This window comes from Mastomys coucha, unplaced genomic scaffold (genome assembly GCF_008632895.1).
Source record: "Mastomys coucha isolate ucsf_1 unplaced genomic scaffold, UCSF_Mcou_1 pScaffold12, whole genome shotgun sequence".
NCBI classification, from domain to species: Eukaryota; Metazoa; Chordata; class Mammalia; order Rodentia; family Muridae; genus Mastomys; species Mastomys coucha.
The window spans coordinates 32,268,593-32,288,254 of record NW_022196894.1 but is presented as its reverse complement, the minus strand read 5'-3'; the positions used below and the strand labels follow the sequence as shown (position 1 = coordinate 32,288,254).

Genomic DNA, 19,662 nt, shown 5'->3' with positions numbered 1-19,662 from the left:
TTCTCCTCCTTCTCTTTCTCCTCCCCCTCTTCTTTCTCCTCCCCTTCTTCTTTCTCCTTTTCCTCTTCTTTCCCCACAATTTGTTTAGAAGTTTTTTTAGGTTCTTTGTATTTTCAATTTCTTTTAAAACATGCCTACTGGGATTTTGACTGGGATTGTATTAAATCAATTTGGGCACAATTGATGTCTTCAACTTTGAATCTTCTGATCTACATCACAATACATTTCTGTCTTCACTTATGTCTTCTTCGATTTCTTTTAACAATATATTGTACTTTAAAGTGTACAGATCTTGCATATTTAAAAAAAAATCACATTAAAAGCTTCTGAGATGGCTCAACATGAAGGGAAGTTTGAACACAGCCCCCATCACCTGAATTTCGGATCCTACAAGGTAGCAGGAGAGAACTGACTCCTGATAGTTGTCCCCTACATGCAACCTGGGATATCTGTGTCTGCACACCACACACACACATAAAAAATTAAAAACCAAATTAAGTATGCATGTTTCACATTGTTTATGCCAATATAGTGATGTTTACGATTTTTTTTTTTTTTCACTCAGGACTGGAGAGATGGCTCAGTGGTTAAGACGCTGGATACTCTAGCGGAGGACTTACCTGATTCAGTTCCCAACACCCATGCTGCAATTCATACTGTTTGCTATTGAGTTCCAGGGAATCTGATGCCCTCTTCTGGCCTCAGTGGACACTGCATGCACATGGTGCACATACAAATGTGCAGGCAAAACATTCTACATATCAAATAAAAATATATACATCTTAAAAAGATGAAAAATACCAAGTCTTACTTTTTCTTTTTTAGTATATAGAAATACAAGAAATACAAATGCTAACCTCATTATTAGTGCTTGAAGTTTTCTGACAGATTTCATGGAATTTTTCTAAGCAGCAACCATGTTTTAAATAAAGGGAGTTTTGTCTATTCATCTGTAATTTGGATGTCTTTATTTTTTTTAATGGACTGCCTAAAAAATCAAGAATAATATTGAATAGGCATGAGAATGTATATCTTCTCCTTGTTTTGATGTCAGGAGAAATCCATTCCATCTTTCATTGTTAAATAAATGTTAGGGTGTTAACCAAGCTTTTTGTATATGCCTTTTATTCAATGACAGCTGCTTTAATTCTTAGTTTGCTAAGAGTTTTGACCAGAACTGAGTGCTGTATTTTGCCATGCATTTAGCTTTTTCTGTATATGTTGAGATACTCATATGGATTACTTTTAAATCATATTATGTACAATAACATATGTTATATTTATATGTATATAGCTGTCTTAGGGTTGCCATGACTAGGCAACTCTTATAAAGGACAAAATTTAATTGGAGCTGGTTTACAGGTTCAGAGGTTCAGTCTGTTATCGTCGAGGTGGAAGCATGGCAGCTTCGAGGCAGGCATGGTGCAGGAGGAGCAGAGAAGTTCTATGTCTTCATCCAAAGGAAGCCAGGAGCAGACTGTCTTCCAGGAGGCTAGAAGGAAGGTCTCTAAGCCCACCCTCACAGTGACACACTTCCTCCAACAAGGCTACACCTCCTAATAGTGCCACTCCTTAGGCCAAGCATATTCAAACCACCATAATAACCATATATATATATGTATGTAAATATATACACACATATATGTATATGTATGTATATATCTATGAACATATACATACATATATACATATGTGATTATGTTGTATTCTACATGATACATACTTAATGATATCTTCAAAAACCTTATTTACAAGTAAATTCATACTCATGGGTACCAGCACTTAAGTGCTGAGTATATCTTTTGTGGGATACAATATAACTCCAAATATTTAGTAAGTTTCACTGATAGTTTTTCAAATTAAAAGCTAGTTTAGTTTCCTTGAAATAACCCCATCTGGCCATGATGTTTAGTCCTTTGTATACATTATTAGATTTGATGTGCTAACATTTCAGTAATACTCATTGTCTGCATAAGTGGTCATGGTCTGTGGTATCCCACATCTTTAAATGGTCTTCATTTAGTTCCATCATTAGGATAATGCTGTGCTCATAAAATAGTTAATAAATATTCCATTATGTTCACTTTTTCTGGGAGGTGTCCTTATAGAAATTGTAGACGGAATCTCTTATAAGCATCACCTGTCAATAAAAAAGCCTATGGCCAATGAGCTGAGATAGGAAATAGGAGGTGGGATGCTGGCAGGAAAAGAGAGGATTCTGGGAAATAGTGAAAGGTGAGAAAGATTCCCCTATAGTGCTGAGGAGACAGGTGTAAACCAGGAGGTAGCTGAACTCAGGACAGAATAAAGAGGAGGTGTATGAAGCTGAGGAGAGGTAATTAACCATGTGGAAGACAGAATAGTTTGAGTTGGTTAAATAAATCACAGGGTAGTTGGGGAATGAGCTAAGGCTTATGGCCTAGGCATTTATTAATAAATAGTCTCAGGGTCATCATTCTGGGAGCAGGGATGGGAAAGAGGAAAAAATGATTTATTTTTACAAGGAATCTTATAATTTCTTCCTTAAATATGTTGTAGAATTTACCACTAAAGCCCTGTAAATGTGAATGTTTTTCTGGAAAGATTTAAAAGCTACAAACAATTTCTTCAATGGCTATATAGCTACTTATCTATTTCTTCTTGGGCGAGCTTTAATAGTTGTACCTTTGAAGCAATTTTGCTCATCTTGTGTAAGTTGCTAGGTTTGTTAGAATAAACTTATTTATGTTATTTCTCCATTACTCTTTTGTATCTGTCAAGCCTGTAGTGATGCCTCCCTTCTCACTAATGCTAATGGCAGCATTCATTTTCTCTGTTACTTCATTATTACTCTAGCTAGAAGATTTTCTGTTTTTCTTTAATCTTGTCAGCCCAGTTTTGGATTTATTTTTTTCCTTTTTGCCTGTATTGAGTTTGTTGCTTTCTGCGCCAGCATTTTAAGTTTTCTGTTCTGCTTTAACTTCATTTGTTCTTTTGTAGACATTTATAATTATTGTGTGTATTAATTGTGCACTAGTCAATAGTTTAAACTGACATTTTCATGCATGCTTAAATTGTGAGAACTTCTCTTTTTAGTGTTCAGTGCTATAAAAAGTGCTGCTACAGCTGCATTCCTCAGATTGTTTTTATGTTGTGTTTTCATTTTTATTCACTTTAGCTTTCCTCCCAATGTTCTCTTTCATAATGTTTATTAATTTTGTTTGACATTTCATATGTGTATGTGGTGTAGTCTTATTCTTGTTTCACCCTATCCTCTTTTATCTCCTTCCATCCCTCTCATCCCTAACATCCCTTTCCCAAGTTCTTGACTTCTGATTTTGTTTTGTGACCCATTCAGTTTAACCAGAATCTGTGACCATGACTAGAAGTGTTCACTGGAGCTTGGGGGTTGGGGTTGGGGGACAGTGGTCATTCTTGATCATGTATCTGGAAGGTAATGACTCCCTCACTTCCTGAATCTGTCAATGGAGAATAATTTGGCTGTGAGCAGTTGGGTCCTCTGAGTTCCTTCTCTATCCATACCTGACTGTTCATTCTTCTGCAGATCCAGGGCACATATCTGCAACTGTTGTGAATCCACGTCATTCCATTTTAGTTATTTTTTTCTAAGGAGAATTATGCATCTGTGTAGACGTATGTGCATGTGTATGCAGGTGCCAGGTGGAGTCCAAAAGAGGTCGCTGGATCCCCTGGAGCTGAACTTACAGGTGGTGGGTTGAGAGCTGCCCAACATAGGTGCTGAGAACTGAGCTCCAGGTCTCTGCAGGAGCACAGAGAACTCTTGGCTGCTTAGCTACTTCCAGCTCCTCTCCCTTGAGTTCTTAATTGATATGGTTTATTTGGCTGTTTGTGTTTTTGTTTCCAAATATTTGTGAGGTCCTCAGATATTTTTTTCTCATTGATTTTTAAATTATGTTGTGTCTGGAGAACATGCATTTTGTGATCTTCTAAAAGTGACACTTTTGCATTAGCATTATTTTTAATCCCTTTAAATTTGTTGAGACTTGTTTTATGGCTAAGATTTGGTTTATCCTGAAATGTTACGTGTTTACTTGGGGAAAATGTATTTATCTGCTGTTTTTAGGGGGAGCTTTATAAATGTTTTGTATATGTCAATATCGGGTGGATGGCACTATTTAAATCTTCTTCAGATGACCTGTCTCCTTATTCTATCAATTATTAAGAGATACAGATATTAAATCTCTGGCTACAATTATGAAATTGTTTGCTTCTCCTTGCAGTGCAGTTTTAGGGTTCTTATTTCTCTGATAAACACCATGAAGAAAAGCAACTTAAAGAGGAAAGGGTTTATTTCAACTTATGACTCTCGGATCACACTCATCGCCTAGGGAAGTCAGGGCAGGATATCAAGGTAGGAACTGACTCAGAGGCCACAGAAGAACTCTCCTTATTGGCTTGCTCCCCATGGCTTATTCAACCTGCTTTCTTATACAACTCAGGACAGGGGTGGCACTCTCCTCATGGGTGGGGGCCCCACTCACACCCACAGAAATCATTAATCAAAACAATACCCCTTAGACTTGCCTACAAGTCAATCTTATGGGATATGTTTCTCAGTTAAGATTCTGCTCCCAAGATATGTTTAGGTATGTGTCAAGTTGACAACTTCCAAGCAATGTGAGGCTTATCAATCTGGCTTCATGTATTTTGAAGCCCCTTACAAGGTGCTTACACCTTCAGGATCAGTAATCAAGTCAACTTGTTGGATTGAAGTGCTCATCTCTATTTGTAGTAATAGTTTTTGCTCTGAAATTGTCTTTTCTGATCTCTAGATAGCTACTAATGTTTAACATTTTAAGTAGAAGTCTAATAGAGAATTTGTGTCATTGTATGGGGATATTCTCTTACCTTCAGGCTTTGTTTTTTTGAGATTTTGATAGGGACCTCCCTTTAAACATAGAACATTTCTTGTGAGATGACTCTTGGCCAGCCTCTGGTTCTCTTCCTGCAATGGAAGCATTGACAGTGGCTTTGGTGTCCTGGGCCTGAGCACGTGTGCAAGTTGGCAGGTCAGGGGATAGGCACAGATTGACAGTAAAGGAACAATCAGAAAAGACAAATGAACAGTATTCTCACGGTCAGGTCAGAGTAGGTAGCAGGTAGGGGCATCAAGCTGTAAGCCAGTCAACGATAACAGGGCCAAACAAATTCTACCTTATGGCAGTTGACTTGTAATCTCAGACACAAGGGGTCTGGTGGGTCTCAAGTTTGCATAGAGGTCTGATAAGTGTACAGAAGTTTGGGTATAGTTACTTTATTTTATTTTATTATTTTATTTTTTTTTAGAGGCAGAGAAAGTGAAAGAAAGGTGAGGGCAAAAAGTGTTGAGTTAAAATTGTGATTCTTCTCATTTGCTACCAGGGTTACTCTGGATCTGGAGCGGCCCCAGGTGCTTTGGCCCCAGGAGGGAGGCAGAACCCAATTAGATTGCCAGAGACAAACAGATTCAAGAGACCAGGAGTAATGGGTAGGAGGCCATCAACTTGAGGCAAGCACCTGGTTTTCCCATTAGGTGCGTTCTAACACAGCAGCAAATGGCCCTCAACACATCATGTTAAGTTCTCAGGTCTGAAGATCCTGTTTTATGGTTACTAACATGCTACCAACTAATTATTGTTTAATTATTGCTTAAAAACCGATCAAACCGATCACCACAATTCAATCACCACATTAATTACTCCATACAACACCTGTTTTTTTTCTTTTTCCCCCCTTTACCTTTTTTTTTTTTTTGGTTGTTATCCGGTTTCTCCTCAGCCCTTCTTTCTACTTTAATTGACATTCAGCTCGCTGCAACACCCCCTTTATCCAGGCCAACTGGATCTCTCCATTCACTGGAGAGAGAAGGACAGAACAGAGAAGGCCCTCGGGGATTAGAGAGTTTTGACAGCTGTCCAAGAGGAGCCTTGAGATGCGGGCCAAGGACCAGGGCAGGACAGAGACAAATGAGAGACACAAAAGAGCGACAGGACTGGAGAGATAAGGCAGGGAGGCATCCACGAGAGGAATAAAACGGGACAAGGATTCTCCGAGCCTCTCAAGACATGTTGAAGGGGGTGCTGAATGGGGGCAAAGAAGAACAGCGGAAAAGGGGAGACATGAGCAGGGATGGGGTGAGAAAGATCGGGGAGGCCTCAGAGGGCAGGGCGACCAGGGGCAGGTCAGAAAGGAGAGGGATGCAGTCCAGCCTCTAGGGACAGGCCAGTCCGACTTGGGGACTGAGGGGACTTGCTGCAGGAGGGGTGCAGGCAGGTCGGGATTCCCAGCGCGCACCTGGGAGCAGGGTGGGGCGGGGAGGTGGCAGGACCCGGAGCGCGGCGGAGCGCGCGGCGGCCGCAGAGTCCCCCGCAAGCCGGGAGAGCACCCGGCGGCCCCGCCCTCCGCCCCGCCGCCTCCTCGGCCCGGGCTTTTCCTGCGGGGCTCAGGAAGCCGGCCTAGCGCCGCGCGAACAATAGCTCGGCCTGGGCTCCGAGAGGGCCGGCGCGGGCCTCGGGGAAGGGCGCGTCGCCCCGCGGGGCGCCCGCGGCGAGGCCCCGGGATCGCGGGAGCGTCCCCGCGGCTCGGCGCTGCCCGGGTCATTGTTGGCCGGGACCGAGGGAGCCGGAGTCCGGGAGGAGCCAGGGGAGTCGCGGCGGCGGGAGCCAGAGGGGGAGCCCGAGAGCTCGCGAGCCAGCCAGGGAGCCAGGAGGGAGGCAGCGAGCAGAGCGAGCAGAGTGAGGGAGGGAGGAGGTAGGGAGCCAGGGAGGGTGGGAGGGAGGAGGAAAAATAAAGAGGAGAGAGCCGAGCGGGGCTGAACAATAGAGACGGGCGGACCGGCGAGGAGAGGCAGCTGCCGCTGCCGGGCACCGCGGGCGCGCAGGCAGCCGGGACCCCGGGCTGGCCCGGGCTAGACAGCAGGCGGCCAGCGCCCAGGGGAAGGGGACCATGGGGGAAGCGGCGGCAGGCGCCCCCAGTCCGCCGCGCGCCGCCGCCTGAGGAGGCTCGGCGCCCCCCGCCGCAGCCCCCCGCCCCGCGCCCGCGCCCGCGCCTCGGAGCCCCGCGGTTGCCGGCTCCGTGGCCACGGCCGCCGCGCCCTCCGCCCACCGGGCGCCGCGCCGCCCTCGGGCCCCAGGCTTCGCCGGCGCCCGGCTGCCCGCGGACGCCCTTCCCCAGTCATGAACCCCCCGGAGGGGGCATCGGAGGAAGGGGGAGCCGCCGACTCGGACGTGGACGCCTTTTTCCGGACAGGTAAGGTCGGGCAGGGTTCCGGGGATGGCGGGTGAGGGCAGCCGCCTCGGACGCGGTGTCTTCGGACAAGTTTGGGGACCACAGGCAGGCTGCCGCCGGGGCGTGCGAGTCGGAGGCGGCCCCCGGCAATCGTCGGGGCTGGAGTTGCGGAGGTTCACGTTGTTCTGGAGGTGCTGGCTGCGTTTTGGGGGGAGGGCGTGGGGGCTGGGCGCCCCTCGGCGTTCACCCCAGTTGCGGGAGTCTGTGTTGGGGAGGCGGGAGGCGGTCCCCTTGGGCCGCCTTCACTGGGAGATGTTGGATCACTTTGCAGCGCGCCGCTTCAGCTACCGGTGTCCCGGCCCCTCCCTCGGCTCCCCACTTTCACAGTGTCTATCTGCCGGGCTCCCGGGTCGCTCGAGGTCGGTATCCCTTCTTCCCTCCAGGCCTCTGGGCCCTCGTGTGCAAAGAGGGACAGCAAGGGTCGCGAGGCGCTCAGGCTGCAGACTGACAGGCATGAGCCAGAGGATGAGAGAACGTGAAGGGTGCGTGTGGGGAAGCGGCATCTGGGACTTTGGACCCATTGGGAGGATCGGAGACACCTCAGACCCGCTGCTTGGTCCTTTCTCCAGCTCGGGGAGCCGATGAGTTTTACCTAAGAATCGCTTATTGCTGGAAGTGTGAGTTAGCGTCCCTCTCAATACACACCCACCAAATCTTTGCTTGCCTGCGGCGGCGCGTGGAGCCTGGGATAGCTTTGCGCCTCTGCACCTCCCGAGCAGCCTGTCTGTAGCTGCTCCTGTTCGCTGGCTCCACAGTCCCTTCTCCAGAATAGACACTGATCACCCTCATCTCCTACCACCTGTAGCCCTGTTTCAAACATCACCAAGGAGTCCCCATCTCCCCTGTACCTGTAGCTTCCACCAGCTCCGTTGTGCAGTTCCTCAGCTCCCCACACGTCTGCAACCATTTTGTCTGGAAATCTTTGTCCCAAGGACTCTGATAAGTTATGGGCGCCCCACGCATCTGCTCTCCCTTCGGGAAAGTTGGATCAGAGGACATGAACTGGTGGGGGTCAGGGGTCAGGTTAGCTCTGGAGGCTGCACACCCATCTGTTTTCTAACCCTGTTGCTTTACCCTGGAGGACCACTCTAGGGAAGGGAGTCCGGCTCTTTGTGGGGGAACTTGTGGCTTTGAAAGTCAAGACTTAATTGGCCCATATGGTCATCTCTAATTGGACTGGGGAGGAAAGAGCTGGAGGACTGGAGATGATGCCAGGGTCTGGGAAAGGGGAAGAGGCTCCTGTCACCCTGTCCCGCTTCTAGGGCTCAGCTTGCCCGCCCTCCCTCCTCCATCCCTGGAGTCAGCATTTTCACTTTCCTCCCCTGCCCCCCTCTTTTCTCTCCTGCTCCTCTCTCCTTAGACATCAAAGCCTGGATTCTAAAGAGGTGCCTGCCTTGGGTTGATAGTCCTGAATCTAGGGAGAGAGGCTCTGGAAGCTAAGTGACATCCAGCAACATTCGCCAGGAGCTTTTCCAGACCCCACTCATCCCTGCCGCCATGCCAAGCAGCTGTATTTTCTAGCTCTGGGGAAAACCCATCATGGTATGAATTCATATTCTATCCTGAAGTATGAATTCATGTTCTTCATCTCCTCCCCTCCCCCTTCCTCTCCTGTCCTCTCTTCTCCTCTCTTCTTCCTTTCCTCTTCCTGTCTTCCTTTCTCTTTTGAATAGGCATTTACTTTGTAGCTTCCAATTCTAGAGACTTGTTCATTTGTTACTTTCCCCAGGGTCTTTCAAATAGTTTTACATTGTCTGGGCTGGGCTCAGATCACAAAGTAAGAAGTGGGCTGGGGTTAGTTTTCTGCTGGGGTAATATCCTTCCACAAGGCGGTCTTGCTGGCTTCAAGGATGTGGTGGCAGCTGTGGTGGTGGTAAAAGAGGCTAGATCTCATGTGCATTTAGAGTCAGAGACAGTTTAAATCCTCTATACACAAACCTGCAAGTGATTGATGACCTGTGGCAAGTTGTAAGGGGTGAGTCTAGAATAGTGCCTTTCTGCTTCATGGCCTTCTGTGTTCTGGCCCTTGACCTTCGCCCCACTTGCAGTCTATCGCAGAGGCCCCTGTTGGGGCTTGTTAAGTGGACAGACTACATTTCTCACCCTTCTCCTTTTTGATTCATGTTTTCTGTGAAACATAACTCTGTACCTGGTTGGCTGGCTGGATTATAAATTTATTCAATTGAACCACAATCCCCCCCCCATCAAACAGATTGTCCAAAATTTCCCCCACCAGGATTACCCCGTTCTTTGTGGTGGAAAAAATTTGCATGTACAAAGACCAGGCTGACAATTACTTTGTCAAAACTCTGACATATTGTGTCTCTAATTAGGTATGTTTTAAATAATTTAGTCAGTTTACTTTTCTTGCTTACCTGCTTTCTGATTATTTGGATATTTTTTAGTTCTCATGATCAACTGATTAAATGAGATTCCCTGCATCTCATTTCTTTGCACTTACAAGGATATAGAATCAGCTATGCTCCCTCACACTATCCTACAGTCTAGTATAGTATCCTATAGTATAGATTGTATCTATATCATAATATATAGTATAGATTGATACAGTCCTGATTGTCTTCCTAAGAATTCTGTTTCAAGCCTGACAAACTATGTTACAGAATTTTTCATTTTTCTTTTGTTACAGACTTAAAATTTTAATCAAATCTTAACCTCTTACTGGTCATGGTTGTAAGGCTGAAAAAGGACATAGGTCAGTCAGTGCAGGACTGGGACAAGAAATGATTGACCAACAAGGACTTTCTAACACCTACTGGGAATCTTCTGCTGTCCAGGGTGCTGTGGGACACAGAAGAAATAGTGGCAGTAGTTTCTGTCCTCAAGAACTAACAGATTGCTAATTAACTGATTGATAAAGGTTAGGATGCTGTGAGTTAAGAGCTGTCAGAACCAGGGAAGGAGGTGCCTAGGGTGGTCTTTGAAGTGGGTGGGGCAGGGAGATTGAGCAAAGATAAAAAGGATGGGGACTTAAGGAGACTGGGCTGACTGAGGGGAAAGGGTAACTTAGGGTGAGGGACAGGGTTGGCTAAGAATAATAGGAACAAATAAAAGAGTCCTGAAACCTTCTGAAGAGGAGTTTGGACATGATTCAAAGGAAAAAGGGAGTCATTGCTGGTGTTTGAGTAAAGACATCATAAAGAAAGTAGTGTTTGGAAAGATTAATCCAGCGGAGATATTATTAATGAAGTGAAAAAAGAAAACAATAAAGGTAAGATCAAGAGAGATGCTGAGATCATCCAAGAATGAGGCAGAAGCTGGGAGGCTTGCCCTGAATTGATGGCAGAAAGGATGGGGAGTCAGGGCTGACTCTGAGAGATACCATGAGATGTAGAAATGTTGAGTTTTCCTGACACTAGTGATGTGGTGAGAAGTAGCTGGGTTGAGAGCCCAAGGATGGGCTATCCCAGATGACTGATGAACTCAGCTCAGAGCATGTTTACATATGAAGAATTGGATGTGGACATCTAAGTTATTTTGGAGACGGACATGTGGACTCAAGGCACGGATGGCTAGGAGTGGTCCTGATGATTTGGAGGTATGATGTACTTGAAGTTTCCAGAGGGAGGCAGTGGGGGAAGAAGGGCCAGGAGGTCTCATTTAGGGGATGACAGAAAGGAAGTCTGTGTGAATTCTGATGCGATGATGGGGCAGACAAGCTGAGCAGGAGGAATAGAAAAACCAAACCCTGGGAGCTGATTCTGGGTGCACAGAATCAGAAGGGGCATTCAGGGTGGGCATTTGGGTGGCAAACAGGACATAGGCACATGCAGTTTATCAGCAAGAGAAGCACTGCTGTCAGAAAGGGAGCTTTGAGTTTTTGTCATAGGTAGTTTGGGGTGAGAGAGAGAGAGAGAGAGAGATAGAGAGCGCGAGCTAGCTGTGGAGACAGAAGTGGCTGCGTGGGATCCCAGAGACTAGACAGAAGAGTAGGCTCCATAACACAACTCACAGCTTAGGTTTGGTGACCAAAAAAAAAAAAAAAAAAAAAAAAAAAAGAAAGCTCTTTCTTTAAAATGCAAAGGCAAAAGGCTAAGGAAAAAGAAGTTGCTGTGAGCTCTGTGTCCAATTCTCTGTTGAGCTTTGGTTCTGAGTCCAGACATTTTCAATGGGAAAGATGCTGTTAACTGGGCTTGGGCCAAGCTCAGCTCAGCTCAGCTCAGCTCAGCTCAGCTTTCTCTATGTTTCCAGCTCTACAAACCACCGCATCCTCTTCACTTTCTCCATTCTCTAAATGGCATCTTCTCTCTCCCAGTCACGATGTTTAAAGCCTTGGCATTAATTCGAGTGGTCCCCCTCCTCTATTAAACCTTGTTGCACAGTTCTGCATAGTTAGCAGTTGCTCATCCTCAGGGTGACTGCCCAAGGCCCCTTAGACTCCATTTACAGCCCCCTTCTCATTCCTCAAAGTCTGTCTCACCTGGGGCTGTCTGCCCTGTACCCGGGGCTGATAACACTCCCTAACACACCTTTTCACTTGTTACTGCCTGGTTTATGAACCTGCAGTAACTCCCTGGTGTCTATGGGTCAAGTCCATGCCTAGCTGCTCAGTTGCACCAGTGTTCCTTCCCATTGTCTAAGGCAGTTTTATTATTACTGATTCATTCCCATCCTACTCCATAGCCTTCAAATCCGACACATTCTTCAAGATTTGTGTTTTGTCTTTTTTTGAAAGTGTTTACAGTTTACGACTACCTCAGTAAAACCTCAGTGTCTATATTCTTACCAAGTCAGTGGCATTGTATTATTGTGTAACCTTTTCCAATGTATAGGACCTATTTTCCCATTAAAATTATTTAATGTTTGGAGTTAAATACAAAGTCTTGAGAATACCTTACACTTCATCAAAAATTCTATCTCCCTTACAGATATAAGAGACATGGCCAAATGTAAGTAGTTGTTAAATCTAGGTTATGGTATGTCTTACTCACTGCATCGTTCCTCAGACTTAGGTAATGACTCCATCCCACTCATATAGGAAGACAAGTATTATCAGTACAGATCATGGAAAAGGAAAACTTGGAAATAACCATATATTTTGTGTGCAATTTTTTGAGTAAATATCAGTAGGTACCCGAGAAGAGAGAAATCCCCTTACCTCTTTTTTTTTTTTTTTTTTTTTTTTTTTGCAGAAAAGGAAAACATCTCTGTCTTCCTTAGGGTTTCATTGCTATGAAGAGACACCATGACCAAGGCAACTCTTGTAAAGGACATTTAACTGGGGGGTTGCTTACAGGTTCAGAGGTTCAGTTCATTATCATCAAGTAGGAGCATGGCAGCATCCAGGCAGGCATGGTGCTGGAGGAACTGAGAGTTCTACATCCTGTTCCAAAGGCAAACAGGAGAAGACTGTCTTCAGGTAGCTAGGAGGAGGGTTGTAAAGCCCACCCCCACAGTGGCACCCTTCCTCCAACAAAGACACACTTCCTAATAGTGCCACTTGCTGGCCCAAGCATATTCAAACTACTACAATCTCCATTGACATTACTCTTGACACATCACAAGGTAAACATTATGCCCAGTGTCTTAGTTAGGGTTCTATTGTGATAAAACACCATGAGCAGAAGCAGCTCAGGGAAGAAAGGGCTTATTTAAACTTACAGTCCCAATCACAGCCCGTTACTGATGGAATGTCAGGATGAGAATTTACCAGGGCAGGAACGTGGAGGCAGAACTCACATGTGGAGGCCATGGAAGAGTGCTTGCTGATTTGCTCCCCTGGCTTGCTCAGCTCCTTTGCTTGTACATTCCAGGGACCACCTTCTCAGAGGTGGCACTGCCCACATGGGCTGGGTTCTCTCACATCGGTTGTCAGTCAAGAAAAGTCTCAACAGCCTTGCCTACAGTCCAGTCCTTTGGAGTCATTTTTCTCCATTCAGATTTCTTCTTCTCAGATGACCCGACCTTGTATCAGATTGACGTAAGACTACCCAGCATACTCAGCTCAATGCTTATTGAATTTTAAAATTCTCTTCTGTCTCCTTCAGTCATCAGTTGGACATTTAGTCATTTGCTTGCTCAGGAACGTCTGGAGGAGTGTTCAGAGGACTTTGTGTTTCTGGAGAGAGAGAGAGAGAGAAAGAGAGAGAGAGAGAGAGAGAGAGAGAGAGAGAGAGAGAGAGAGAGAGAGAGAGAGAGAGAGAGAATGTTGTATGGTAGGTAGGTGATTTCTGTGCTAATCTATTTCAGAATATATTTATTGCTAGCATTCGGTGCTACCCTCTGTAAGGTTGTGGAGGCTGGACTTCATCCTTGTATCATGGGCTGCCAATATGACAGTTACTGGCAGTTCTGTCCAACTATGTTTGAATGTCCTTTAAGGAAGAAGAATAGGTATTGAGATGAACTAGAGCTACAGAAAGAAGTGAGGTCACAAGTATGAAAACTGTTGCTGCTTGTAAAGCTCAGACCCAGAGTGAAGGAACTAGGGGTCTACTTTCTAGAGTTCTCCTGGTTGCATTTGGCCTTGGTCTCTGGAGGTAGGCAGCCTAGGATAGCACAGTGGTTCTTCGCCAGGAGCAATGCTCTGTCATACCCCAGAGAGCATCTGGCAATGTCTGGAGACTTTTTTTTTTTTTGTCATAACTCATGAAACAGTTTGCCGTAGGCTTCTAGTTTGTAGTCAGATCTTACGTGTGGCTAGATAGCTTACTAAAACCTGTCGTCAGTAGTACTGATGGGGAAGATAACCCTAGATGAGCAAGGGTGCTTTTGCCTTGGATCGGGTAAGCGCAGCACTGACTGGGGGTTTGCTCTTGGCTAAATCACTTCCTGTCACTCATCTTCAGGAGTTTTGCAAACTAGGACTAATAAAGCTTGTTTTACAGATTGAGAAGCTTAAGTAGAAAAAGTGTAAAGCCTCTGGTGACGTCTGGGGACAGCGGCAGCTCAGGGGACCCTCAGAAGTAGGGCCCAGTTGTTAGTGTCATCTTGTGCCTGCTGTTGTAGTTCTGTAGTGGGCACCTCTGGATGGCTGCTGGGCAGTGTTTCACAGGCATGAGGAGGGTGCCAGAGCAGCAGCTGAGGGGAGCAAGGAGCCTTGCCTGCCCGTGGGCTCAGAAGGCTGACTTTGGGCCTCTTTCCTTCAGTCACTTGTTTAACAAATACATATTGAGTGTCTGCTGCAGTCACACTCCATGGAAGTACATAAAACCATCAAAGGAAGGACCATGGAGCAGGAGGGAAATGGATAGGAATATAAATATACTCCCTGTGGGAGCACTTGGACTTAATGGGCTGAAAGGGGAGGAAAAGTCTGCGAAGGAAGGTCATGCGCAAGAGCAGGAAGGCGATCCTCCTTTTCGTTCCTTGCTTATCTGAACGGCTTGTCCATGTGACTTTGACATCTACATAGGATGGGCATGATAATCTCTTCAACCACTGTCCTCTTATAGGGTTGTTGAGTGATTCAAATAAGACACAGTGAAAGGGCTTTACACGTTGTGCAATGGATACCCAAATATCTGCAGATAGTTACTCCAAATGGAGCATTCTGTTTCCCTAAGTGCCTCTTTGACAAGCAGTATCTTATTTAATCTGACCTCCACAGGACCGTTCAGTCTGTGAGGAGAGGTGATCCTAATCTTTCTTTCCCAAGGGGACTGGGTGGGCCATCCTATTACGACAGGTCAGGGCACTTCTATTTTTAACTGTTACACTAAGGAGTAAATATGCTAGCCCCTCTGCAGCCCCTTCCCATGCCCAGAGTCACATGGCCCCATACCACGGGGAGATGCTGGAGAGAATAGGCTGGCTTGCTTCTGCTGAGCTTCAGGTGGGTGCAGAGAATCGGTCCCTTCCAGTTTCTTCTCTGTGTATCGTTGAGACTCTTCCTACCACTCCTTTGTGTGGATGACTGGCAGGAAAATAAGTAGGAAATGACTGACAGCCATAGAGTTGTTGGATCAATAGAGCTGCTTGAAATCGTGTCTGCTGAGGAGCGAAGGAACAGAAAGAATCTGTTGGGAGGACAGAGACTTTCATTCAGGAAAGCAGAGGCTTGGAGAATTAGCGTTGTCTCCTCCCTTTCCACCCCCATAGTGTTTTTAGAAGTGAGTCAGGTACTTAGAGAACATGGATGCCAGGAACAAACAAGCTAAAGAGTGCACAGTGATGGGTGATTTGTATACTTACAGGTGTGGTTATGTCTTCAGCTGGTATGAAGGATTTGGAGGGAAAGCTAGAGAGTGCTGTATTCCCAGGCTGCAGACTAATAGGTAACCATGCTCAATGGGCAACAGTAATAGTCCAGTGTATGTGACCCAGAGGATGCAGGTAGAGGCTGAATGGGAGCTGAGGCTTAGAAGTGGGTGGGGACCACACTGATTGCTTTGTTAAGCCTTTACTGGACTCCTAGAGCATGAGTGTTTTGAATGGAAGGTCAATGAGTTGGATCTTTCTGCAGTTGGTTTAGAGAGTTTGTGAATTTCTCTGGACATGGGCGATGGCATGGTAAGGAAAATGAATCTGAGAGCCCCGTGGAATTTCTCTTAGAATGGAGGAAGAGTCTTCTGGTTGGGAAAGATAGACCACTGCACTATCTTAGGAGGGTCTGACCTTGAAACCATGGGAGTCAAGGAATAAAGGTGAATTTGTGGAGGTTGAGGCTAAAGGACCTGACAAATTGAATGTAGAGGTGTTGAGGAGGTTGGAACTAAAGCTCTAGCGTGGGGATCAGGGGGTAGAGGTGCCCCTGGTGAAAATCAGGAGTTGGGAAGCAGAGAAGCAGCTGTGCGGATCAGGAGGGAGAGGGAGGATTTGGAGAAACTGTTTTGGGACATGTAGCATTTCAGGTAGCAGCGAATAGCTAAGGGGTGTGTTGATTCAGTATGAGAATATTGAAGGGAGTCTGGAGCCTTGGAGGGAGGCCAGAGTCGGAAATATAGATTTGGGAGATACCTGAAAGAAGTTGTGGCCGGAGCTATCAGCATAGATGAGATAATAAATGAAAAGCTTCCACAGACCTAAAAGTGGAAGTCGAAGGGCAGAACTGCAGATTGAAGCAAAGGGGCTGGAAGAGAACCAGGAGAGGGTGATGGCTGGAGGAAAGCAGGTAATCAGTAGGGTTTGAGGTTGCTGGGAAATTGAAGGATATGGGGCTGAGCCAACGCCAGCCACTGGCTCCTCAGGCAGAGAGATCATTGGTAACTGTGAGGTTAGTGACAGTCCTGTATGGGATGTGGGGGAGGCAGTGGAGAGATGGAGTTGAAATTGCAAAAGGACCAGGGAGTGAGTGGATGTGGAGGAAGCAGTGGGTGTGTATGGAGATGACTCCTTGCAAAGGTTTGGCTGTGAAGGGAAGATTAAAAATAGTGAAGTAGCTGGATGGGGAGCAGAGTTGAGGGAAGGCTTTTTTTAGGTGAGGAGAATATGGGAATACCTGGGGTGAGGAAGAGGGAGAAGGCACACAGGAGGCAGAGAGTGAGTGTTTAGGAAGGAGAAGATCAATTACTGGAGGAAGGGCCTGGATGAGCCTGGATATCTGCTCTGTGCTCTGTGGGCTCCAACTTAGGGCCTCAGGTGTTCTGGGCAAGCTCTCTCTACCATTCAGCTAAACTCTCAGCCTCAGCCTGAAGGGGTGGATCTCAAGGTCAGCCAAAGGGTTTGCCTTGGTCCATAGGAAGATGCTTCTTGCTCAGGGACCAGATGGAAGGTAGACCTCAGTAAAATCACTGGTTAGCCAGGACCCAAGGGCACAGGCTGCCACATGGACAGCTCCTGCTGAAGGACTCTCTCTCAGGGGTCAGGGATGTGCAGTCTTTGAAGTGTGTGGTCTGGATGAAGTGACCCTCTGAGGTCTTTGGGTAGAAAAACTAGGAGGCAAGGCCTGGAGAGCCACAATTACCTTTCCTGAAGTGGATCTGCTCTGGGCTATTGGGTTCTGGAGAATCAATCACCTTCTATGGAAAACAAGGAAGGCACGTGCTAGAGTAGGGTAGTCTGAGGAGAGTACAATGGGATTTGGCTTAGGCTGGGTCTCTGGGCAGCCTCTTGTAGAGGGGTTGAGCCCTGGCCACCAGGAGATGCACCAGTCACAGCTGGTACAGAGGAATCACAGCTGTACTCTACACCCAAGAAAGAAGATGCCACATCTTAGTTGGTGTCACTAAAGTGCTCCCTCTAAGTCTGTCATAGAGACGAACATGAACTGTCATTAAAGAAAACACTCCATTTCATCAAAGGATCCTCAGAGGTCTAACAGAGTAGAAATCTGGGTGCTCTTACTTACCAGAGGGAGGCCAGGCTTATCTCCCCAGGAGCAGAAGGAGATGAAGTTTCCTGAGGTGTGGGCCAGTCCCAGAACCAGAACCTCCCAGCTGCACAGGAACTTAGTAACCATGAGACTGTGTGAATTATAACTTCTGAGTTCTGGTTTCTTCATCCATAGACGAGTACTAAAAGTCCTTTCCTCTCAAGACTGCTTGGTGTTTGTGGATATATAGAGAATTTGACAGTTACATTCATATTATAAACAGCCATATAGCTTATGTTGCTAGCAGTACAATATGGTTATATATATGACTAGCATGATTATATTATATATGTATATATAACATTGTTGTATTGCTGGTTAGATGAATCTTTTTATATTCTAAATTATGAAAAATGTGACATCCAGTAGGCCCCTCCTTCCCTTTGTCCCCCCTCCCTTCTTCCTCCTCTCTCCTTTCCTATTTCTCTCCTCTCCCTACCTTCCTCCTTCCATTCACCCTTCTCTCCTCTTTCCTTCCTTTACTGTGCGGAGTTAGGTAGGGATGTGATTTTTAAGCTTGGAGTTGCATTTATTTCAGGCACAACAGACAGGGAGGGATAAGGGCTGTGGTTAAAATCTCACCTTCTACACCCTTACCCCACAATCCAGGGACAATGAGCATCATGAGGTGGGGGTAGCAGGCACAGTCGAGTTGGCAGCTGGACAGTGAGCCTAGAAGGGGTCCTGGAGGCTGACAGATGGTTAATTGGATATGACAAAGGGGGCTGAGAGGGAGGGGTCTACAGTTCCTGTGGGATTTCCATCCCTGTCTACTTACTGTTCAGGAAGGGAGGGTGTGGGCAAGGAGGAGCTGATCATCAACAGTTGGAGAAGGAGATTGGCCAGACTCCCTGTTGGGATGGTGGCTATTGAAGATGTTCCATTGGAATAATGCCACAGCTTTAGAGCAGAGGGAAAAGACAGGATTCCCAGCCCCTTTTCAATATACCAGGGCCCTGGCACAACACATGCTCAGAGGCTGGAGTCTAAGGAGATGATTGACCAAGTATTGGATCAGAATGGTTTTCTAGGATGATGGTGCATCATGTGGTGACAGTGCAGAGGGTTAGCAGACTCACCAGGATGTGTGTTGGAGAGGGGTTACGGTGTCACCCTGTTCAGTGGAAAAAATGAACACAGAGTCCACAGACAGCCATTCAGGGAATTTGTTCGGGAAAGCAAAGAGACAGCTTAAATGGTACCAAAAGGACATCTTTGGACATTTGATAGTACTCTTTTTTATTACAGGTGTATGAAATTTTAGATTTATATGTGTGATTTTATGTACATATTTTAAACTTTAGTAAAATATTTTAATGGATTATCAGGTCTAGTGATGTTGTGGGGTTTTTTGGATTGTTTTTGTTTTGTAGGAAACCTTTCAATGTTTGAAAAAAGACACAGGAGGAGATGGCAGTAGAGACTGACCATGTTAAAAGATAGTGTCTGTGGGAAGAGTATCCAGAGGGCTTCCATCACAGCCTTCCTCCCCCAAAAGATGATATTCCTGGGCTAAGAGGATAGTTCTGGAAGGGATGCTGACTGCTTCTGTGGATAAGAGAGGGTCTAGGTGATCTCTTCGTTAGAGGCTAGAGCTGTTATTAAGCTGACCTGAGTTGTCTTTGTGCATGAGCACAAAGATCAAGCACCAATAGATAGCTACTGGGAGCTTGGGGAGAGAGGATCCAGACTGCACATATTCTCTGAAGAATGAATGGCAATTGCAGAAACAGATGATCTCTACAGTTATATCAGAGTGGACAAGCATGCCAGCATTCTGCATGCCAATCCATCCTGTGGGTTTTAGGTTGGGAATAAAAATAGGACTCCTATGTCTCTGGCTGGTGTCTTGGACACTGAGTCTGGAGTGGGAATAAGGTACATACCCTTGTTTGGACACCAGTACTGTCCTACAACCTTATAGAAATGGGTGGCCCCAAGATCACCTGGAGGCTCTACTTGGACAATATTCACATCTAAATGCAGCAGCTGTACAGTATATACATTTTGCTTTGGACTTTTCTATATTTTCAGCACCCAGCTGAGTGCCTCACAGATAATAGTTGCCTAACTATTATTTGTTGGCCTGATTTATCTTTTCTCAC

The 19,662-nt window shown here is 46.0% G+C and overlaps 2 protein-coding genes across 18 annotated transcripts in view; one reads left to right on the top strand and one right to left on the bottom strand.

The window, feature by feature from the left end:
- Positions 1-5,763: 5,763 nt before the first annotated feature.
- LOC116086391 (putative cuticle collagen 99) lies at positions 5,764-6,664 on the bottom strand. Its single transcript, XM_031364681.1, has 2 exons — positions 6,295-6,664; positions 5,764-5,855 (listed from the first exon to the last, which is right to left on the bottom strand). The coding sequence occupies exons 1-2, from the start codon at positions 6,598-6,600 to the stop codon at positions 5,853-5,855; spliced, it is 309 nt and encodes a 102-aa protein (XP_031220541.1). The 5' UTR covers positions 6,601-6,664; the 3' UTR covers positions 5,764-5,852.
- Positions 6,665-6,926: 262 nt separating this feature from the next.
- Positions 6,927-19,662, top strand: part of Kalrn (kalirin RhoGEF kinase) — a 604,914-nt gene continuing 592,178 nt past the window's right edge. For 14 of the 17 annotated variants that reach the window (XM_031363737.1, XM_031363736.1, XM_031363739.1 and 11 more), the window contains exon 1: positions 7,043-7,248. In XM_031363737.1, coding sequence (XP_031219597.1) covers positions 7,176-7,248 — 73 coding nt within the window. In that variant the 5' untranslated portion in view covers positions 7,043-7,175. Of the gene's footprint in view, positions 7,249-19,662 lie in introns of all 17 variants that reach the window. The other 3 variants (XM_031363734.1, XM_031363745.1, XM_031363740.1) reach the window with 2 other exon arrangements.

Coding starts and splice junctions, on each gene's coding strand:
- LOC116086391 (XM_031364681.1), bottom strand. CDS start 6,600: ATGACCCGGGCAGCGCCGAGCCGCGGGGACGCTCCCGCGATCCCGGGG.